Source organism: Scyliorhinus canicula, chromosome 3 (genome assembly GCF_902713615.1).
Source record: "Scyliorhinus canicula chromosome 3, sScyCan1.1, whole genome shotgun sequence".
Taxonomy (NCBI): Eukaryota; Metazoa; Chordata; class Chondrichthyes; order Carcharhiniformes; family Scyliorhinidae; genus Scyliorhinus; species Scyliorhinus canicula.
Window position 1 is genome coordinate 132,711,602 of NC_052148.1, and position 24,621 is coordinate 132,736,222.

General features: G+C 44.9%; 1 protein-coding gene across 13 annotated transcripts in view; it reads left to right on the top strand.

Annotated features, from left to right (window-relative positions):
• The window catches only part of apbb2b (amyloid beta (A4) precursor protein-binding, family B, member 2b), a 407,406-nt gene that overhangs the window by 294,219 nt on the left and 88,566 nt on the right, over positions 1-24,621 (top strand). For all 13 annotated transcript variants that reach the window (XM_038791334.1, XM_038791322.1, XM_038791325.1 and 10 more), the window contains 2 exons: positions 4,609-4,755; positions 5,156-5,283. In XM_038791334.1, the coding sequence (XP_038647262.1) occupies positions 4,609-4,755; positions 5,156-5,283 (275 nt within the window). The remainder of the gene's footprint in view (positions 1-4,608; positions 4,756-5,155; positions 5,284-24,621) is intronic.

Below are 24,621 nucleotides of genomic sequence, written 5' to 3' on the forward strand. Positions count from 1 at the left end.
TCCAAGTGTCAAAAATTTTGCATATTGGTGATTAATAGATTAGCTAGTTCAGTGAAATCCAAGTGTAATCAAATATGAATCCAATTCTGCATAACCATTTCCTGTTTTACGATAAGCAATAGTAGCTCCACCAATCTATTCTGGGACAGTAGCTGCACAATAATTTACAAGTTCCTGTAGAGCATGTTTTTCCTCCCCACCAACTTTCTCACTACTGCTCCCAAGTGTTATTTTAGCATTCTGCACACATTTTAATTAATGAATACTCACGTTGTGAATTGTGTTGATCTCTCTCTGAGCCAATGTAAGTTAATTCTCCAGTACAGCGAGCTTGAATGATTTAATGGGCACCTCCATTTTATACAATGTAATGGCACCTTCAGTTACCAGACATCTTTTGGAGGGGACATAGCTTTAAATTGAGGGGAGATAGATATAGGGCAAATGTCAGAGGTAGGTTCTTTACTCAGAGAGTAGTAAGGGTGTGGCATGCCCTGCCTGCAACAGTAGTGGACTCGCCAACATTAAGGGCATTTAAATAGTAATTGGATAAACTGATGGAACCATCAATTCACCAGACACGTGTTTCCGATATGAATCTAGGCTTTAATCGACTTACTTCAGAGCCAGCCTGTTACCCGTTGATGAACTCGTAGTGAACTCAGGCTGACTCTGGACAAGGGTATTTATACAGCTGCACTAGGGGGAGGAGTCGTGGGCGGAGCCCAGGGTGGAGCCCAGTACAAGTTCCTGAGTGCTCCCAGCGCTACTCCCCCTAGTGGTAGGAAAGCGCCACTGCGCTTACAAAGACAGTGTGAATTAACATATATACATCTATATATTACATTCACCACATAAACATAGGATAATAAGGGAATAGTGTAGATGGGCTTCAGAGTGGTTTCACAGGTTGGCGCAACATAGAGGGCTGAAGGGCCAGTACTGCGCTGTAATGTTCTATGTTCCTTAACAGAATTATTTTTGTTACTGCAATTGCAATCATAAGAGTTTTTTGGAAATGCTCCTTTGGAGAGCCAGCACAAACGCAGTGGGCCAAATGGCCTCTTTTGGTGCTGTAATCATTCTTTGATATTTCATAGCTACATGTCAAATATAAATGTGTTTAACAAGCTTACGGCAGCTTTCTTTTCATGATGAGGAGATATTGGCCAGGCTGACCTAATTCAGCAGAATTCTATAAATGTCTCCCTTTCATTCTGATGAAAGGCTCTTTTTAAATTCGACTGTGAAGCTTGTTAACTTCTTGCAGTCAGCATTGAGAAACTTTCTTTTTTCTAATGTCTATATTTCATCATATTTCCACTGATTGACAGCATGTAATGGATTTATTCATGCTATTAAATTATTGAAGCTGCTAGTTAACAAGTTACTACTTCCATTGAAATAGAGCATAAAAAGAATTCCCCACGAAATGCATGTGATGATGAGCATTTTGGGATCTTGGGGAAATTCCAATGCCTCAGTAACACAAGCCAAACTTTGGTTTGGACAATATTTTGCTGTTCTTAAATCAAATTAGTTGTGTCCCCTTATGGACTGAACTGATGTCTCCATGTATCTTCTCTACTGTGTAGCACTACACTCCGTATGCTTCACCTGATGTCTATGTAGTTACATTGTGTACTTAACGTATGTCCACGGGACATGTATGGGACGATCTGCCTGGACTGTACGCAGAACAATACTTTTCACTGTACCTCGGTACACATGACAATAAATCTAATCTAAATCTGTGACTATAGTACTGTAAATGTGAAACTAATTGGAACTGTTATGAAAAAGGATCTACACCCAAAGTTTCAATCTGCCTCCTTTTACAAGTAGTGATGAACTGGATGTGTATTTCCAATATTTTTTTATTTTATTAATAGCTATCAAAAAGTTGGAAGCATTAGCAGGTCAACATTTAGCTATTTTAATGAATTTGTCTCCATCACAGGTTAATTGTAACACCTTCCTTGAATAAAGTAATTTGCCTTCGATATGATTTGTTCACAGTAGAATTGTAAATGGTATTCTACTATTAATAGTGTATCAAGGAGTGAGCGAGATAGTGGTGGTGGACAGTGAATATTCGAGGGTTCCCATTGTGGAGGGATTGGCGAGGGGGAGAAAGTTTCAGGGGCAGTTTGACAGGATGACAACGGGGAGGACGGTAGGGCAACTGCGTAGGGCAAGAGGGGTGCAATATAAGTATGGGGAGAAGCATGCTGCGTCCACGGAAATATTGAAGATACGGACTGGGGTGAGGATGTGGTGTCGAAGCCAGAGGAGATAAATGAGGCATTTAGAGAGTATTACCAGGGACTTTACGAGGTGGACCCGGGGGGAAGAGGAGGGGGACATGGGGCGGTTTCTGGACAAGCTGGAATTTACCCAGGTGCAAGAAGCAAAGAGGCAGGCATTGGAGGAGCCCCTGGTCTGAGAGAGGTGCTGGATGTATCAGGGGTATGAAGCCGGTGAAGACCCGGGGCCGGATGGGTACCTGGCAGAATTTTATAAGGAATTTCCGGCAGACCTGGCACCACATTTGTTGGAGGCGTTGAATGAAGCACTGGAGAAGGGGGAGTTGCCGCAGACAATGACGCAGGCAGTAATCACACTAATCCCCCAAAAAAGGAAAGGATCTGGTGGAATGTGGGTCATATAGACCCATACCGCTATTTAACATGGATGTGAAAGGATGAAGGAATGTGTCCTGGGGGTGGTTGCAGAAGATCAAACAGACTTCATGAAGGGCAGGCAGCTCACGAGTATTATAAGACGGCTGTTGAATGTGGTGATAAATCCGTTGGGGATTCTGGTACTGGAGGTGGGTGTGACCATGAATGCAGAGAAGGCATTTGATCGGGTGGAATGGCGGTACTTGTTTGAAGGTTTGGGTTTGGGCCGAGATTTTTAGCATGGGTGCGGTTGCAGTGAGGATGAATGATATGAGCTCATGAAGCTTTGACTTACACAGGGGTACGAGGCAGGGGTGCCCGCTGTCGCCGCTGCTGTTTGCGCTGGCCATAGGGCCATTAGCAATGGCTCTCAGGGGGTCGGCAGAGTGGCGGGGAATAATGAGGGGACAGAGGGAGTATCGGGTGTCGCTCTATGCCGATGACCTCTTGCTGTATGTTTCGGATCTGTTGGAGATTATGGGAACGATTGTGGGCCTGTTGGGGAGGTTTGGAGGGTTCTCGGGGTACAAGCTGAATGTCGGGAAAAGCGAGGTATTCTCGGTGGAGAGCTAGGACAGTGGGCTAATTTAGGGGGGATGCCATTTACGGTAGCGAGGGATAGGTTTAGGTATTCGAGGATTCAGGAAGCCAGGGAATGGGTGGGGCTCCATAATTGGAACTTAACGAAGCTGGTGGAGGAGACCAGGGAGGATCTTAGGAGGTGAGATACAGTGCACTTAACATTGGCGGGGAGGGCCCAAGTGGTGAAAATTAATATTCTGCCACGGTTCTTGTTTATCTTTCAGGCTCTCCCGATCTTTATACCAAAGGCCTTTTTTCGGAAAGTGGGCACGATCATCTCGGACTTTGTATGGGCGGGGAAGGTGCCGAGGGTGGGGAGGACCCTACGACAGAGGCAGCAGGGGGGGTTGGCATTGCTGAACTTGTTTCATTATTATTGGGCGACGAATGTGGACAAGGTGCGGCGGTGGTGGGATGGGCTAGTTTAGCACAGGCCTAAATAGCTGGCTTTTAAAGCAGACCAAGGCAGGCCAGCAGCACAGTTCAATTCCCGTACCAGCCTCCCCGAACAGGCGCCGGAATGTGGCGACTAGGGGCTTTTCACATTAACTTCAATTGGAGCCTACTTGTGACAATAAGCGATTTTCATTTCCTTTCATTTTCATCAGTTTGTTAACTCTGATTTCATTACCAAGAGATTTCACACACCGTACTTCGAAGTGTTCTGTTCTCAAACAGCTTCACAATGATTTTTCCTGACTCTAAAATGTTGAAGTTGTGAGCCTTTCCACCTGTCCCCAATTACATATATACCCCCCTCATGATCTGATTGATGAAAAGCTGGTTATTTTTCAAACTGAGGAATTTGAGAATTTATTTACAGACCTTGAATGATCGTTATTGACAATCATTCTTCCAGTAAGTGTGCAAGCCTGAACCAGGTGTGGTAGTATGACTAGAGGTACTACGGTACCTGGGGGTGTGAGCTGCTATTGGAGGAGAAGGCTCGCTGTCCATTGGCCCAAGTGTTATCTTCCCATTGGTTCAGAGGAAGTTAGCTCCGCCTACGAGGCGGAGTATAAGAACCTGTGTTTCCCAGCAGCCATCGTTCTTCCTGTACTCAAGCTGCTGGGCACACTTCTTGTAGATTAAAGCCTTCGATTCGGACTACTCCTTCGTTTCTGTGTTCATTGATCGCGCATCACCAGGTTTGATATCAAGCTCTATATGGGGAGTCTTAAACCATGGTGTATTGTATTTGATGAAAAAACGCAAATTAAATGGTGTCCATTTGTTGCAACCCAATGAATTTTAATTGTGTTATTGAAAGTATTCAATGTTGTAATCATGTATTAATAGAATCATAGAATCCTTACGTTAATGCCCAATTATTTAATTGCAGTGTTTCGCTGTGCGTTCCTTGGGCTGGGTTGAAATGGCAGAGGAAGACCTGGCGCCTGGCAAAAGCAGTGTTGCTGTGAATAACTGCATCCGACAGCTCTCCTACTGTAAAAATGACATCCGGGACACTGTTGGAATTTGGGGAGAGGTAAGATGATAAAACGAGTAATAGTTTTAGTTTCTGGTAGCACAAAATGTAAACATTGTAAAGAATGAAGAGACATGGACCAAGCGTTTAGCCATAGAGAAGAGGGTGGTGCAGAACTGGAAGGGCTTATGGAGAAAATTCATGAGCATGAGATCTGTATGTCTGTTAGTGGCAGGACGGATGGTTGAGTTGGATGCACAAGAGGCCGGATACATGGGAAAAAGTGCTAGCATATGCCTGAGAAGGGACAAGTGTGGAATAGTTGGTAAACTGGTTTCCAATAACTACAATTATAATTTCTAATTGACTGTAATTTAGCTTTATTAGCGATGCAGTGAGATTGAACAACCTGAGACATGGTAAGTGGACATAAGTGATTCATATAGGTGTTGCATTTCAGGGTAAAGACATGTATCTCATCCTGGAAAATAACATGTTGAACCTAATTGACCCCATGGATCGCACCGTTCTTCATTCTCAACCAATCGTCAGCATTCGTGTATGGGGAGTGGGCCGTGACAATGGGCGGTAAGTGCTCAATTTTAGAAATTTAACAAATTATTTAATTTAAATTATGTCTTCTCAGTTTTTGGCTGCAGCTGTTGGAGTAAACATTGGGGAGAAAAGGTTCCAAACATTATGACTGTGTTGAATTCTGGCTGAGAAAGCTAGTTTATTAGGATTTATAAGTATTTCCAATGTCAAACTCTTTAAACATGCCTGCAGATGAATGACTGGATGGTTTTATTTGGAATGTTACATCACCAGGCAAATGTACATGGCTGTATTCTGCTGTGGTGAGGCTGATTGATGTTTGTTAGATGTCAGGATTCATACTTCCCCATGATGACTTAGTATGTTCCATGTTATTGTTTACCTCTTGACGATTAAAGATGTGCACGTTTTGTATAATGTTGCTGTTTATGCTAATAAACTAAACTTGGTTTATAAAAATGAAACTGTATGATTTATCCACAGGCAACAATAATCTTGTTCTATTTGTGGAGCCATTTTAGTCTTGGTGATTAACATTTCTTAGCAGAGAAAAACAAAGGCTACCATCTTTTTTCTGGTGTAACTGCGTGTATGCATCACTTTGGGCTTTTTGTTTTACTGTGTTCCTGAAATGTGGGTGTCATAGGTAAGACATATTATTGCCATCCCTAGTTGCCCTGACAAGCTGATGTCTCCTTGAAAACCTTCTCTTTGAAATACTTACTCTCCTTTTGGGGTGTGTCTCCCATAATGGAATTAAAACAGAATTCTAGGATTCTGATATTGGAATATATATTAAAGGCAGATTGTTGCACAACATTGCAGCCCATGGTCTTTCTCAAGCTGGAGGTCACCGGGGAGGTAGGGTGATGTCAGAATAACCTTGGTGAACTTCTGCACTACTTTCCTTTGATTGTACATGTTGCAGCCATGTTGGCAGGGACATAGTGCAGTCGAACTGTTTTGTCCTTAATCGTGTTGAGCTTTTTGAGTGTACTTGCAGTTGCATCCAGACACGTGGCGAAGTACCTTTCTGTTATACTCCTTGTTGGAACCAACAATTCTACGGACACGCGCTTGTAGGATTAGAATAGCGGTTTTAATATACGTACAACAGAGCCAGCCTGTTAGCCGTTGAACTTTCGGTGAACTGGCCAGGTGACCCTGTGGCACTGATCTTTATACAGCAGCTCCCGGGGGAGGAGTCCTGGGCGGAGCCAAGGGAGGAGCCCAGTACAACACTCGAGCATTCCCAGAGCTACTCCCCCGGAGGTCAGGTAGTGCAACAGCACTTACAATATAGACACATGTATATACAGATTATAATCCGGTGTGAATCACATTCACCACACTCCTCATTTGTGATTTGCAGATGGTGGTGAGGTTTTGAGGAGGGGACAGATGACAAGCCATTTGTCCAATAGTACCAAACCTCTAACCTTTTATGAATTATGTTGATTTTTGCTTGTCCAGTTCAGGTTCTGGTCAATGGTGGCCTGAGGATGGAGAACTTGGTGCTGATGGTGTGAAGGTTATGGGGAGATAGCTCGGATGTTTCTTGTTCAGGATGGTCATTACCTAATGCTTGGGTATTGCAAATGATACCTAACAGTTGCTAGCCTAATTTTCAATATTATTCAGAAGCTATTGTAGACTGGCACCGGCTGCAACATAATCAAGCTTTTGTCCATCTGCCTGAATATTACCTTAACATGGCTCGATGTTAAACCTTGCCTCGTAAAGTTCATGTGAAACACCTTGGGACATCTTACGATGTTGAAGGCACTATATAATGACTTTTGTGTATTAAATCTGCATGCTTGTATATCTTATGTATGGTCAATGAATCCTTAATTATCTTACTTTGTCACTGGAGATAAGTTTGGATGCACACCATGTTCCCCTGCTACTACTGAAAGTCAAAAATATCATGCCGAAAGCACACTATACAGATGCTAAACTATTTCCTGAGATTTATTTCTAGTTTAGTTCACTCCTAGAGCAGATGATGCATAACATAGTCAATCAACATTTTTCCAACTGGGAATAATATATAATTTTAAGAACCTAATGCTGAGAGTTTGATTAGCAGCAATACTAATAAATGATCCTGTCATAGTTGTCTTGATAGAACTGGTAAATGCAGTGCATCATGTGGATGACGTGAATTCTGGGCATAATTTTTAAAGCCCCATTGGGGGTGGTGGGCAGATGCTAAAAATGAGGCTGTCTGCATGCCACTTCCTCAGTTTCATCCCACCCGGGGGCCATTTTTGTGGATGCGAGATCAGAGGGCAGTGGGGCTACTCTACTTCCCTGCATGCAGGTAATTAATTAACAGCCTATTAACAGTGGCCGATTGGGATTTTCAGTCAGCTTCCGGGTTCCGACAAGCAGCGGGGACCAACTGAATTGTCTGGAGGATTTAATAGTCGGAATTATTGCATAGAATCCTGACAAGTAGAAGCTCATGTGACATCTGAAATTGAAGAACTTATTAATGGCTTGATCGTGTACAATTCAATTAGTATGTAATCGAACAACCTTGAATCATGACTATTTAAAAAAATATATTTTTATTCTCCTCCTTTTTCACATTTTCTCCCAAACTTACACCCACCAACAATAAACAATAATCAGCAACAAATATGTCAATGCCCATAACAATAACAATGGCCCCATCCTCCCACCAATCCCCAAACATTAGCCCGCATGCTTACATAAACAAATGACAAAAAGGAATCTGGGATTACCCATAGTCACCCTTAATATATACAGCCCCCCCCCCCCCCCCCCCCCCCGCCCCGCAACTAATGCTCGATGTTATCCAGTTCTTGAAAGTGCAGAATGAATAATGCCCATGACTTGTAGAACCCCTCCGTTCTCCCCCTCAGTTCAAACTTAACCTTCCCAAGGGTCAAGAATTCCACAGGTTCCCCTGCCACGCCAGGGCACAGGGTGGAGAGGCTGCTCGCCGTCCCAGCAGGAATCCGCCTTCGGGGATCAATGAGGTGAAGGCTCCGATATCTGCCTCCGCACCCATATCCAACCCTGGCTGGTCCGACACCCCGAATATGGCCTCCCGGGGACCCAGGTCCAGTTTCGCATGCGCCACCTTGGAAATTACCCTAAAAACCTCCTGCCAGTAGTCCTCTAGCATTCGACAGGACCAAAACATATGAACGTGATTAGCGCTCCCCCCCCCCCCCCCCCCCCCCGCCCCCAAATCTCCAATCCCCTTGTCGTCAGCACCTCCTCCACGATTGTGGGGGCCGGTTCCTCCGGGAAGCTCTTTATCTCCTTTCTGGCAAAATCTCGAACCTGCATGTATCTAAACATTTCTCCCTGCTCCAGCCCATACTTCGCTTCCAGCTCCTTCAATCCTGCAAACCGTCCCCTAAGAAATGCATGTTTTAGTGTCTTATTCCCCTTCTCTTCCCATTTCCGGAAATTTCCCACCTCCCTGGCTAGAATCTGTGATTCCCCCGAATCAGCATTTCCCTTGACCCCGCCCCCAACCCGAAGTGTTGGCGAAACTGCCTCCAAATTCTCAATGAAGCAGTTATTACCGAACTCCCTGAGTACTTCCCTGGGGCTATCGGGAGCCGCACTGTTGCTAGTGCTTTCAGTCCCGACCCCCTGCACAAACTCTCCTCCATTCTGACCCACTGGGAATCAACCCCCCGACCCAGCTCCGCACCTTCTCCACATTCGCCGCCCAGTAGTAGTACATCAGGTTCGGAAGACCCAAACCCCCTGCCTGCCTTCTCCTCTGTAGCGGCACTTTTCTCACTCTGGCCACCTTCCCTCCCCATATAAGAACATAAGAACTAGGAGCAGGAGGAGGCCATCTGGCCCCTCGAGCCTGCTCCGCCATTCAATGAGATCATGGCTGATCTTTCGTGGACTCAGCTCCACTTTCCGGCCCGAACACCATAACCCTTAATCCCTTTATTCTTCAAAAAACTATCTATCTTTCCCTTAAAAACATTTAATGAAGAAGCCTCAACTGCTTCACTGAAAGAGGTAATCCTTCCCTCAATCTCCCTGAAAAATGCCTTTGGCAGGAAAATCGGTAGGCATTGAAAAATAAACAGAAATCGCGGCAAAACAGTAATTTTAACTGCCTGTACCCTACCCGCCATTGATAGAGGGAGACCATCCCACCTCGACAGGTCGGCTTTCACTCTCCCCTCCAACCTAGTGATGTTGTATCTGCGAAGCCTTCCCCACTCCCGGTCAACCAGATACCTAAAGTGAGTCCCTGCCCTACGGAATGGCAACCCCCCCCCCCCCCGGCCGAGGCACCACAAAATACTCACTCTTGTCTAGGTTCAGCTTGTACCCCGAGAAAGACCCAAATACTCACAGTAACTCCAATATTCCCCCTTTCGACACACTCAGTTCCGACACAAATAACAGCAAGTCGTCGGCATATATGGACACCCAATGCTCTGTACCCCCCGGACTATTCCTTTTCATGCTCCCGAACTTCTTAATGCGATGGCCAATGGCTCAATCGCAAGTGCAAACAGCAGGGGGGACATAGGACATCCCTGTCTCGTCCCACAGTGGAGAGAAAAGTATCTCAAGCTGATGTTGTTTGTGCGGACACTTGCCTTCGGCTCCTTATATAGTAGCTTTACCCAGTTCACAAATCTTGGTCCAATCCCAAACCGCTCCAGAACTGCCATCAACTACCTCCATTCTACCCGATCAAATGCCTTCTCGGCGTCCAATGCCACAACGATCTCTGTTTCCTTCCCTTCCGCCGTTGCCATAACGACGTTCAAAACACTCCTAATGTTCGAAAAAGCTGCCTCCCTCTCACAAACCCCATCTGATCCTCACCTGTCACCTTCGGGAGGGACTCCTCCAGCCTACCCGCCAGTATCTTCGCCAATACTTTTGCATCCACATTCAGAAGAGATATGGGCCTATGCGACCCACACTCCATCGGATCCTTATCTTTTTTTTAGCAACAGTGAAATCGATGCCTGTCCCAAGGTTTGTGGCAACACCCCCTTCCCCATCGCCTCTTCAAACATCCCCACCATCAAGGGTGCCAGCTTATCCTTGAATTTTTTATAATCCACTGGAAACCCATCCAGCCCTGCCACCTTCCCCGACTGCATCCTCCCAATCGCATCCTTTATCTCCTGCTCCGCTATTGCTCCTTCTAATGTAGCCCTGTCCCCCTCCCCTAACCTCAGGTACTCCAACCCATCTAGAAATTCCTGCATCTCATGGTCTCCCCCGGGTGGCTCTGACCTGTACAACCTCTCGTAAAACTCGTCAAAAACCTTGTTAATCAGCTCAGAAGCCACCGCCAACTTCCCTGCCCTATCCCTCAACTGGAGAATTTCCCTTGCTGCTGCTTCCCTCCGAAGCTGATCTGCTAACATACCTGCCTTATCTCCATGTTCATAAACTGCACCCCTTGCTCGTCTCAGTTGGCGCACCGCCTTCCTGGTGGACAGTCGGTTGAAGCTCGCCTGTAGCTCCTTCCTCTTTTCAAGCTTCGCTGGGTCCCCATCTTCTCCATAACTCCTATCTACCTCCAACATCTCATCTATTATCCTCTGCCGCTCCAACCTCTACTTTATGTCCACCCTGGCCTAAAACGAAATTACCTCACCCCTCACCACCGCCTTTAGAGCCTCCCAGACAACTGCCTTCGACACCTCACCCGTACAGTTGAAACCTACATATTCCTTAATTACCTTTTCAATTTTCTTACAGAACACTTGGTTCCCCAAAGGCCCCACATCGAGTTTCCACCCTGGCCTCTGTGCTACCCCCTTCTCTAGTACCATATCCACTTGATGGGGAGCATGATCTGACACAGCAATTACAGAGTATTCCGACCCTTTAACCCCAGCCAGCAAAGCCTTCCCCACCACGAAAAAGTTGATCCGTGAGTATACCTTATGGACTGCTGAGAAAAACGAGTACTCCCGTTCCCTTGGGTGCAGGAACCTCCAAGGGTCCACCCCTCCCAATTCCACCATTAGCTCAACCAGCGCCTTCGCGCCCCCCCCCCCCCCCCCCCCTGATGGAACCAGTGAGCGCGGTAGTGACCTGTCCAACCTTGGCTCCTGCACCAAGTTCCAGTCCCCCCCCACAATCAGTTTGTGTGTCCAAGTCGGGGATGGCCCCGATCACCTTCTTTGTGAATCCCACATCGTCCCAATTGGGACCGTATACACTTAACAGCGCCACTAATCTCCCCTCCAACGCCCCTGTTACAATCACATAACTACTCCCCTGATCTGCCACCACCTTCTCCATCTGGAAGCGTACCCTTTTGCCGACCATTACCGCTACCCCTCGAGCCCTTCCATCAAATCCGGAGTGAAACACCTGACTAACCCAGCCCTTTTTAAGTCTCACCAGTTCCTTCACCCTGCAGTGAGTCTCCTGCAGCATGGCCACATCGGCTTTCAAACTTTTCAGATACGCAAGCACCCTTGACCTCTTGACCGCACCTCCTAGCCCTCTCATGTTCCACGTGACTATCCAAACTGGGGGTCTCTCACCACCACCACCACCCCCCCCCCCCCCCCCCCCCCCCCACCCTTCTTATCCACCATCATCATACCACTGGGCCCTGCCCCATAAGCCTGACCCGCCCCTGTCCATTGTTAACATCGAACCCCTTCCCCCAAGAACCCCCCCCTACATTTCTCCTTGAAAAAACATCTCCCAGCATCAATCCCTTCCCCCCCACTCTCACTTGCTCACCTTGTAGGCCCATTGAAGCCTGCTATCCAGACTCTAACGTCCACAGTCGTCCTCTCACCTCACCTCCATTCACTAGCTGACTTTAGTTAGCTAGCGCGGGTGCCTCCCCGCTAAGATATATCGTCCCCTCCCACCCAGTCCCAGAGAAAGAAAAAACAAAACCATCAATCCAACCCATAGAATTCACTAACATAAGATTTAACTGTCGCAACATGAACGCCAATCCACCCAACCATTAACTTGAACTCTGTGACAATGCAAAGAGAAGTAAATTACAATACACATCAGTAAAAAGAAAGTTGTAGCATTTATACATTTTCCAGCTGCTCAAACGCAGTCCACAGTCTCTCTTCCAATTCCGCTCCTCATGTCTGTCCCAAGCCTTCTGCCCTCATGAACGCCTCAGCCGCCTCCGCTGTCTCAAAATAAAAGTTTTTGCCGGTATACGTTGCCCTCAGCTTCGCCGGGTACACCATACCAAATCGCACCCCCTTGTACAGTGCTGCCTTCACCCGCCCGAACGCCACTTGTCTCTTTGCCAACTCAACCGGCAAGTCCTAATAGATCCGAACTCCAGCACCGTTCCACTGCACCTCATGCTTCTGCTTCACCCAGCTTAACACCTTCTCCTTCATGCAGTACTTATGGAAACAGATAATTACAGCTCTTGCGGATCATTCACCTTGGGCTTCAGCCTTAATGACCGATGAGCTCGGTCCAGCTCATACAGGGAGGAGTTCTCGCCCTCCCCCAACAGCTCCGCCAACCTCTTAGCGAAGTACTCTGTTGGCCTTGGGCCCTCTGTCCCTCGTACAAGCCCACAATTCTCAGATTGTGCCATCTCAAACGGCTCTCCAAGTCCTCAAGCTTTGTTCGGAGTCCTCTGTTGACCTCCACCACTCTCCGGAACTCGTCCCCCATCGAGGTGAGCTGGTCGCTGTGCTGCGACAAGGCTTCCTCCACTTCCTTCATCTTCTCGCCCTGCTCTCTCACCTCGTCCGATGTCTTTGCCACAGCTACCCTCACCGGGGCGATTGCCTCCACCACCAACGTTTTCAATGCGACTGCCGTCTCCGTCCTCAAAGCCTCCATATGCATCGTAACCTGCTTTTCCAACTCCACCGCCATCACCTCGGTCATCTTTTCCACCGTAAGTAGTGCGGTCCCACCATGCGGTCCGGCATCCGCCATCTTGTCAGCGCTTTTGCTGGTCCTCTCGTTCAACGGCGAACCTGGGTTTTCTTCCTTCTTCCTAGTTGCTTTTCGCATCCTCTAACGACTTATTATTTCTTCTTTCTTTCTTCAATCCGAAAAAAACTAAATAATTGTTTTCACAAACTTTTTCCCAAAAATTCCAAAGTCAGGAAATCTTTTCCCCGGGGACCAGACTTCAAACTCCTCAAAGATCCATTTTCAGTGGGAGCACCCCAGTGTGCTCTAGTCCCCCTCTACATCGTGTTCTGGACTCGGGCCTGCCACCTCGTATGCCTCACCTCGTGTCAAGCTCCACCCATGCATCCGATCTCTGGGTCGATGCCTCCCGCTCCAGCCGCTGGACACTCCCGCGGGGCTCCTCACCGGCTCCAAACCGGACCAACCTGATGCCCGTCCCTCAGGCCCCAAAGGCCGAAGAAACCCTTCCCCTTTCGTGGGAAGAAAGAACCACGGGGAAACCCCCAAAAAAGTCAGAAGAATCGCGGACCGGCACCATCTACTCGACACCATCATGACTAATTTCTGGATCCAGAACCTGGTCTAGCCCTGTAGGAAACTTGTCTGTCGACATTTATTTCGAAATCTAGTAAGGCAAGATAGTTTCTATTTTAAATCTAGCTATTTAGAAGCTGTATTAGGTCGAATATTAAAAAGTACAGAGAAATGTGAAAGAAAATGAGAGAAAGAGACAGCTAAAAGGGTGTTCCTGTAGGCATATTAACAGTGAAAGGGTTGTCGGGTGCAATGGGGCTGGCAAGGTGGAGATTATTGGAGGCAAGGGCATGGCTTAAATGCAAAATTAATACTTTGCTTCAGGACTTGGGGTACAAGGTGCAACTGGAAATGTAGTACACGGTGAGGAAGTAAGTAATAGACTTCAAATAGACATACATGAGCTGGTGCAACAGATAGACATATTGCAGATGAAGATCCGCACAAAAAAGTGTGGGGTGATACGTTTTGGGGGAGAGAAAATACATTTAAATGGTACAATTTTAAAGGGGTGCAAGAAACGGAAAGTTGGTGATGTTTGTATACACATCTTTAAGGATGGAACAGCAGGTCAAAAAAGCAGTTAGTGGACAGCACAGTGGCTCAGTGGTTAGCACTGCTCACGGCGCGAGGTCTCCGGTTTGGTCCCGGCGCCGGATCACTGTCCTTGTGGAGTTTGCACATTCTCCCCGTGTTTGCATGGGGTCCGCCCCCACAACCCAAAGATATGCAGGTATGCAGGGTAGGTGGATTGAACACGCTAAATTGCCCCTTATTTGGAACAAAAATTGAATTGGGTACTCTAAATTTTTTTTTTAAAAAGCAGTTAGTAAAGCACATAGAATCCTGTAAACATTAACATTAAAAAATCTTTATTGTCACAAGTAGGCTTACATTAACACCGCAATGAAATTACTGTGAAAAGCCCCCTAATTGCCACATTCCAGTGCCTGTTCGGGTACACAGAGGGAGAATTCAGAATTCTCAGCCGGTATGAGAATTGAACCCAAACTGCTGGCCTTGTTCTGAATCACAAACCGGCTGTGTAGCCCACTGAGCTAAACCAACCTAAATAGAGGCATTGAGTCCAAAGGACAGGAAATTATACTCCATCTAGATGAAGCACTAGTTTGGCTGGAATATTGTGTCCAACTTGTTGCTCGTTATGCTTTCCTTAATTTGCTCTGTTTTAATTACGTTTGCTCAAGAGTCGCCAGGTATCTTTCTGATACCACCACAAGGTTCAAAACCAAATACTGATCAATGACTCGATACACCAGTTAGTAAGTTTGAAATCAATGCACATTTATTTACACACACAGTCAATTATTACTCATGCACAAACTCTACTCACTAAACTACAACTACTACTAAAAGCCTATACTTAGCTTCGGGCGCCCACTCAGTCAGAGGAACAATGGCCGTTGTCCGGTTCTGATACTGCTGGCTTCGAACTGATATAGAATAGTAGATAGGAGCGTCTATCTCGTAGCAAGCGTTGACCTTTGACTTACTTGGCTGGTGCTTGGCTGGTGCTTGGCGGGCCTCTTGTCACTGAGAGCCAAATGCCAAGGTGAAGATGAAGAGTTCTTAAGAGAGCTCTCTGACCTTGGGGACTTTGTTTTATACCCCAAGGGGTTTCGTGCCCTTCTGGGTGAACCCTGGACTTGGTCCCAATTAATTGGACCATGTCCCAATCCTTTGTATCGATTCTCTCCAATAACGGGGCCGTTCCTCGATCGCTGGGCGGGCCCTAGGTAACCGTTGGCCTGACTTTGTTTTAGTCTCCACTGGCGCCGGGGAGTCTGGCCTGGTACTGATTGCTTAAATGTTTCTCTTTTGTCCCCGGAGATAGCTCATTACTATGCTAATGGCTTGTAGTATCAGTTCTGTCTGGGACCTGCAAGTTCCAATCCACAGGCAAATCTTGCACCTGCTTGTTTTTCCAGCACTGTCCATTTTTCCCTGTACTCTTTGCGAATGTCCATTTTGGAATCGGGACGTGGCCACCCCAGGTGGCTACAAATTCCGAATACTACTTTTTAGGAAGGACATATGAAGCCTTTGTGAAAATGCTACGTGTGTTTCTGGAATGGTTCCAAGGATAAAGGATCAGAATCATGTGGATAGATAGTAGTTGAGGTTTTTCTTTGTGGAGAAGAGAAGCCTAAGAGGAATTCCAAATCATGAAGGTTTTAATAGAGTAGACAACCAGAGGCATAGATTTGAGGTAATTGGCAAAATAACCTTGAGGGACAACATATTTTAACCGAAAAAGTGGTTACGATTTGAAATGCACTGCCTGATAAGTGTGATAGAAAGAGATTTGATATGAACTTTCAAAATAGAATTGGATAAAAAATTGAAGGAGGAAAAAATTGCAGGAATGTGGAGCAAGTGGGACTACCTGAATTGCTCTTCAAAACAATCGAATTAAGTGAAATGAAATAAAAATCACTTATTGTCACAAGTAGGCTTCAAATGAAGTTACTGTGAAAAGCCCCTAGTCGCCACATTCTGGCGCCTGTTCGGGGAGGCTGGTACGGGAATTGAACCTGTGATGCTGGCCTGCCTTGGTCTGCTTTAAAAGCCAGCTATTTAGCCCACTGTACTAAACCAGCCCCTCCGGGCACAGATTTGATGGATCAAATGGTTATCTTCTGTATTGTAGTGTTTTATTATATGTTTATTTTGACATTCAATGTCACTCTCCAATAACCACATTTATATACCACCTTTGATGTTGTCAAATGTCCCAAGATACTTACACAAGCTTTATTAAGACAAAATCTGACACACGTTATCAGGACAGGTGGCTAGAAGCTTGGCTAAAGTAGGATCAGAGGAGCATCTCAACAGAGAGAGGGTAATGAGGGAATTCCATGAGCCTAGAGCCAAGATAGATAAAGGCATGACCTTCAACTGTGGAGCTGTAAGCATTGAGAACATGCAAGAGGTCAGACATGACGAAATTTAGATTTCTCTGAGGTATGCAGGGCAGGATGAGATTGCCGCAATGGTAAGAACTGAGGCCAGCAGGGATTTTTTAAAAATGTTCCTGTTGTTTTTAAAATGTAATCATTGTCTGACTGGGAGCCCATGGAGGTCAGGTGGGAGTTTGGATGGGTTCACGTTCATGGGGAGTGGAAGTTATTTGAATAGTCAAGTGTAGAGGTAATAACAAGATTGATGAGAGTTGCTTCGGGACAGATAGAGTTTGCTGTTGTTACAGAGCTGGTACTAGGCATTCTGAGTGATGGAGCAGTAAAGTTGTTGGAAGCTCAAACAAAAGGCAAACATTGCAAACTATCTGTTCCAGCCTTGGACAGTGGCTCAAGAAATAGGTTTGTGGCAGGAACTGAAGATAGTGGCTCTGGCATTCCCTGCACTGAGTTATAGGAAATTCTGTCCTTCCAGAACTGGACGTCCGTCAAGTAATGAGGCAAATCGGAGATGATGGAGGGACTGGAAAAGCTGGTAGTGAGGTAGATCTAAGATGTCAACATAGAACCTGATGTATTTTCGAATGATGCTACTAAGGGGCAGCATGTAGATGAGAAATAGAAAGGACTAAGGGGAAATTCATGTGGAACTCCAGAGGAGAGCAGTGCACCAACGTATAAACGAACATGCAAATGTAAGAAACCGAGGTTTTCTTCGAAATTTCTGAAAGCCAAATTACATTATTTTACTTGAGTTTTCATTTCTGAAAACTTAAATGAAATTTAATATGACAAGTTGAAGTGTAACATATAAAGAGTGCAATGTTGACCCAATGCATTAAAAATAACAGCAAAAAGCTTTTTATCAGATCTCATCCTGTGGCATCCTGACGTAATTATTTTTTCACAAGGTTGTAGTTTAACCGGGCAGCTGGTTTATCAAGCCTGCTGACCATTGTTTTGCCTTGCTGACAAATCTGCCATTGGTCATGAAGCTTGATGTGAGGTTATTGGTGATACCTGAAAAAAGTTGCTGTTGCAGTATCCGTGAGTGATCGAAACAATCCCTAGTACCTTTCAATGAACATTTGTAAACGTTGAACATTAATTGGATTTGTTTATTGTCGCGTGTACTGAGGAACAGTGAATAGTATTTTTCTGTGAGCAGCTGAAACAGATCATTAAGTACATGAAAATAAAAGAAAATACATAAGAGGGCAACACAAAGTATACAATGTAAATACATAGACACTGGCTTTGGATGAAGCATATACGGGTGTAGTGTTAATGAGGTCAGTTCATAAGAGGGTCATTTAGGAGTCTGGTAACAGCGGGAAGAAGCTGTTTTTGAGTCTGTTCGTGCGTGTTCTCAGACTTTTATATCTCCTGCCCGATGGAAGAAGTTGGAAGAGTGAGTAAGCCGGTTGGAAGGGGTCTTTGATTATGCTGCCCGCTTTGCCCAGGCAGCGAGAGGTGTAGATAGAGTCAGTAGGTGGGAGAGAGGTTTGTGTGATGGACTGGGCTGTGTTCATGGCTCTCTGAAGTGTCTTGCGGCCTTGGGTCGAGCAGTTGCCATACCAGGCTGTGATGGAGCCAGATAGGATGCTTTCTATGGTGCATCTGTAAGTCAAGCTCTACTAATGCCTGGTATGTGGAAACTCTGCAAAGTAAAAATTCATTTGTTCAAATTTGTTTGTTGTGGTGCAATGTGAAATGCCTGCTAATGGTCATAGAGCAAGGAGCATAATAACCAAATGCTCTAAAATTATGCTGTAACAATATTACACTTGCTGTGAAGTTGGATGTACAGGTTACTCTCTCAATTGATAAATGCAGTCCCAAATTTGCAAGCAATAAAAGCTTCCTTAAAGGTCCAGCATTTACACCAGAATTTGCAATGGATTTTCCCATGATTGCAAGTGCTGTCCAGCCAGACATTGCTCCCCTCATGTGGCTCTGCTACCAACAGGAGGGGATTTATGGAAGTACAACTTTGAGATTGAGAGCTGCCAGGTGTAAAGGGTTTTGAAAGTTGAACTTTTCAGTAAAGAGGTTGGACAGAGACCTGATTCAGGTATTTGAAATGGTTCGAAGAAGGAATAATCTAGATGTAAGCAGATTATTATTTAAACTTAGACCGAGTGCAAAATGAAGAGGCGAGTGTATGATTAGCAAAACTAAGTTGAAATCTTGGAGGTAAATTGATTGCACTTGTGAGCAAATAAATGAATCCCAGCTAAATCATTTTAGCCACGTACTAACAATACTGAATTATATTTTTAAATAGTGTTAAGTATTTGATTAGGTTTAAAGGATGTAAAAGTGTAGACAGATATTATCAGATTGTCTCAAGAATATGATGGTTCCAGAGCTGATGAGGAAGATATGTATTTAAGGCTGATAAAGCAGAAGCTACATAGTCAGAAATTAGACTTCCATTTACCTGTTCAGCAGAAAACTCCTCAGACATCTGAACTGGTCGGACAGAATTTGTGCATGATTCGTAAATAACTGAATTACCTCTTTTGTTTTCAGACATTCTTGTGTTCTTGTGTCACTCTGAATGATTGCTAACAAAGTTTCTCAGGACTGTGGGTGGTGAATTCTGAGAGTAAGAGGTGTGTTGTTTCTTCAGTGCTGGTCCACCACTGTCACAGTGACATTTCACATAACGGTCTGAACCTTGTGAGTTCATATTGTGTTGCCCTGTTTTCAATTGGTACTCTATTCCAAACATCTTGGTTTCATAATCATAGAATTTGCAGTGCAGAAGGAGGTCATTCGGCCCATCGAGCCTGCACCAGCCCTTGGAAAGAGCACCCACTTAAGCCCACACGTCCACCCTATCCCCACACTCCAGTAACCCCACCTAACCCTACCCAATCTTTTTGGACACTATGGACAATTTAGCATGGCCAATCCACCTAACCTGCACATCTTTGGACTGTGGGAGGAAACCGGAGCACCTGGAGGAAACCCACACAGACACGGGGAGAATGTGCAGAATCCGCGCAGACAGTGTCCCAAACAGGGAATTGAACCTGGGACCCTGACGCTGAAGCAACTGTGCTAACCACTGTGCTACAGTGCTGCCCACTGTTTCCTATCTGCCAATTAGTTTTCTATCCACCTCGATACATTACCCCAATCTATGCACTTTAATTTTGCATGCTAATCTCTTAAATGGGACATTATCAAAAACTTTCTGATAGTCCAAATAAACCACATCCACTGGCTCCCCCTCATCAACTCGACCAGTTACATTCTCGATTCTACTAGTCACATCTTGAGTATTGCTGAAAAAAACGACATGTTGGAGATTTTCACCTTGCGATCATCAGAGCAGGCACAAGAATGCCAAATTTCAAAGGGAACAGTAACTTATACCATTTGGGAAAAGGGTGCTGGTTGGTTGGCACGCTGTGTCCAGTTGTTCAGGACATTGCGATGGAGGGCAGCACGGTGGCGCAGTGGTTACCATTGTTGTCTCACTGGCCCGGGGTCCCAGGTTCAATCCCAGCTCTGGATCACAGTCCGTGTGGAGTTTCCACATTCTCCCCGTGTTTACGTGGGTTTCGCCCCCACAGCCCAAAGATGTGTAGGGTAGGTGGATTGGCCATGGTAAATTGCCCCTTAATTGTAAAAAATGTATTGGGTCCTCTTAAATTTTTTTTAAAAAATACATTGCGATGGAGAGTGCACCAGGGAATCTTTGTTCCCCATGCTTTTGTTTAATTCCAAAAATGTGCAATGACAGGACACAAACCTTTTGCCTGCAAAGGAGAGATCCCTGCATATGAAGATATGTAGCTTCCAGCAAGTGTGAGTGAATCACACTGTGGCATTAAACCACATTATGCACATAAATCTTTTGCCATTTGGGAAGCAGTCAGTTGAAGTGTGCGATTAATCTGCAGTACAGGTGCGAGGAGTTGGGAGGTGCAGAGCATCACTCCTGGAGGGTGGATGTAGTTAGTGGTGTAGTTCGCTGGATTTAGTCAGGCGAAAACCTTAATTGTAAATTTGGAGAAAGGAATTTCAAATAGGATAACGTTTAGAACAACATTGAGAAAAAGCAACATAGAAGGTACGATTTTGTAGACTGGGAATGCTTGAAGATATAAGATTTCTAATGTACTACAGATAAACGTAATCAATATCCAGAGTACTTTGAAAACCCAACTCCACATAGGTAATATAAGTGATTTATTTATTTTTTTGCTTTGCATATGATTCACATGATTATTAGCCAGTTTCCACAGTAACCCAAGTTCATTCAACTTTTTTTGCAAAATGATTATTGCTCCAAGAATTCAGTCAAAAAATGTACAAATGGTGTGGTTTTGAACTATAAACTCTAATTACGTGCTAATTTTAAAAATAGGTTTAAAATTTTATCACTTGTGTAGAGTAAAATACTGAAGTGTATGTGAACCCTTTGAATAGAACATTTCTCATTTGGGCCTATCTGACAATATTCCTGGATTAATCAGAATTTATAAGATCATAAGATATAGGAGCAGGAGTAGACCATTTGCCCCATCGACCATTTGATAAGATTGTGGCTGACTTAATTCAGGTCTTAACTCCACTTTACTATCATCCCCCATAATCCTTCACTCCTTTGTTAATCAAAAATGTATTTAACTCGACCTTGAATATATTCAATGGCCTATCCACCACTCTCTGAGGATGAGAATTCCAAAGAGCAATGACCATCAAAGATAGATTCCCCCTCGTCTCTGTATTAAATGGGAAATCCTGTATCATTAAACTCTTCCCCCTAGTTGTAGATTGCCCCTAGTTGTAGATACCCCCATGAGAGGAAACCACCTCTCAGCATCTATCCTGTCAAGCCCACTCAGACATGTTTCAAAAAGACCACCTCTCGTTCTTCTAAATTCCAATGCATATCAGTCCAGAAAACCCGCCCTTTTCTCATAAGACAACCCCTTCATCCCAGGTATCAGCCTAGTGAACCTTCTCTGAACTGCATCCAATGCAAGCAGATCCTTCCGTAAGTAAGGAGACTGGACTTCTGGTGATGTAATGTCGGTAGAAGTTGCGCAGGAGGTGGCTCCTGCTCGAGTACTGTACTATTTGCCATTTTCCTTAGTATCAGGGATTGTTTAGTCTCGGAAACCCACAAAATTATTGTAATGAAAATCTTGTATGTCTGAAATGCTCCAGAAAGTTAGGGAAATGAAGGAAATGAAGCAGAAGCTCATCTATGGAGTCTGAGGTCTCTGTGGTCATCAGCAGGTAAAATGGCAGAGTATGATACTGGTGCCCCACCCACTCCATTAATGGCTGAGGTGCGTTGACAAAAGAATTTGAAAAGCACTAACGTATTGTGCCGGAAGACCTCAGGAAATCAATTGAAGAGGCCTTGGCCTCATTTGAGCGGCTCTGGAGAAAATTAATCAGACCATGGAAGCCAAGGAAACCACAATCAAAGATATGGAAGTGGCCCTGTCGGACCAAAGCGATCATATTGCCTTGCTGGAATCAGAGCTGTTTTCGGTGATCGAAGCGAATAAATTGTTGCGGACCAAAACGAATGGCCTCGAAAATAGGACCAGGAGGCAAAATATTTGGATTATGGGACTGCCAGAGGGGATGTAAGGCTCAACGCCCACTGAGTACTTTGCAGGCATGCTCAGCAAGGTGATCCATCCCTGCCTTAGTTGGATCGAGCCCATCGGCTGCGGCCTCGTTCTGATGATCCACCGCACGCGATGATAGTGATGTTCCACAGCTTCAAGCTGACATGGTTTCCCTTTCAGAAACTGATTGCATTATGATTTGCTGAATTTCCTGATATAACCTCCTGAATAATGGATTCTAGCATTTTCCCAATGACAGATGTTATATTAATTTTCTTCAGTTGAACACTGAACAGACTGAAGCCATTTTGTTTGACTCCTGCAATGTATTACTTACACCTGGCTTCATTCCTTTCCTCAGCTGCTCACTCAGGTTTAACTGAGCTTCAGTGTCCTGGAATCAAGTGTTGAAATTCTTTCAGTCAGTATATTTACATGTAATGCAGCATTGTTGACTTTCTCCACCCAACCTCATCACTCTCACTGGAACACTTAGTTATATTTTAATTCATTCATGACTCAGCTTCTAAAACACTGTACTCATCGTATTCCAGAAATTTCTGCAACAAAAATGGCATCACACTGATTCTCATTCAGCTTTTGATTCTGCGTGGACACTCTCCCTGTGTACTGTTCCACCCATTTGAAAATCCTTCCCCTTGCTTAGTCTTGTCCTATCCTAACTCTGTGCCCTACAAGTTTTCAACTCAGCTGGCCGGTAAAATTCCCCTGCCCTACGCCCAGGATTACTCATTTAGAGGCAGAACGTTTAGCTGCAACTTCCTCTTAATTTTACTCTTAAACCTCTTCATCTTAACTCTTCACTCCCTACATTTGGAACTCTCGTTAAAATGTACTTAATCAGCTGTTCTTTTATTAGAACATAGAACACTACAGCGCAGTACGGGCCCTTCGGCCCTCGATGTTGCGCCGACCTGTGAAACCATCTGAAGCCAATCTGACCTACACTATTCCCTTTTCATCCATATGTCTATCTGAAATCATACAGCTCAGGACGTGGATGTTCTTTGGCCCATCATGCTTGTACCAGCTTTTTGGATGCGAAACCAATTGTTTGACTCTGCTCCTCTTTCCCTGTTGCCCTTCAGGTTTTTGATTTTTGTTATATATCCAATTGCCTTTTGAAATTTACTATTGAACCTGTTTTTACCATCCCAGTGATCATCATAACTCACTGAGTAAAAAGCTTTCTCCGCGGCTTTCTGTTTTTTGCTCAATTATTTTAAATATTTTATCCCATCACTGAGAAGCTCGTAGAATGAACTTGCCCTTCTTGCTGCAGAACCTTTTTTTTGGCTCCGAATTCCCTCTCTCTGTTACTTGGCCCATCTGACTTTTAATCAGAAGTACGGAATTATCCAAATCTTCTCAAAGGCAGCAAATAGGATCCAAGCATACATTTGTTGACCTGTTCTGAGGTGTATGAACAAAGGCTGGGTTCGAGTTGCTGAAATCCTGTAAAGACGTTCACTCACAGGTGCCAGCATTGCAAATGAGTCTGGTATCCAGGGTAAAAGCAATAGGCAATGAGGTGGAAATAATCAGAAGTGCAACTGATGCCTTTTAATATGTTAAAGATGAATATTTTACAATAAAATACAATTGCGTTCATAATGGAGGCTTTTGAATGTCAGCTCATAATTGTGGTTCGTCCTTGAATTACATTGCTGTTGTCCATCACTTTTTTTACTGAGGTCTGTCAAAAAAAATCCTTGTGTTTGTTGCTTCAACTGTTCTGCACAAAAGGAAATGGACAATAATCATAGTTATTAGAATTTACAGTGCAGAAGGAAGCCATTCGCTCCATCGAGTCTGTACTGGCTCTTGGAAAGAGCACCCCACCCAAGGTCCACACCTCCACCCTATCCCTGCAACCCCACCCAACACTAAGGGCAATTTTGGACACTAAGGGCAATTTAGCACGGCCAATCCACCTAACCTGCACATCTTTGGACTGTGGGAGGAAACCAGAGCACCCGCAGGAAACCCATGCAGACACTGGGAGAATGTGTAGACTCCGCACAGACAGTGACCCAAGCCGGGAATCGAAACTGGGACCCTGGCGCTGTGAAGCAATTGTGCTAACAACAATGCTACCGTGCTGCCCAACAATGCTACCGTGCTGCCCAACAATGCCACCGTGCTGCCCCACAATGCTACCGTGCTGCCCAATCATCAGAATGGTTTAGGTATCTGCTGTAAAATCAAGGAATAAACATCTATACTAAATTATAGTGGCTTTTCTAATTTGTGAAAACTATTTTGAACAATTTTATGGTTTAGAATTGTACGGTTAACTGTCCGCATCACGAAAGTGTGCAGTTCTGGCTATATCCACCCAAATTGTGAGA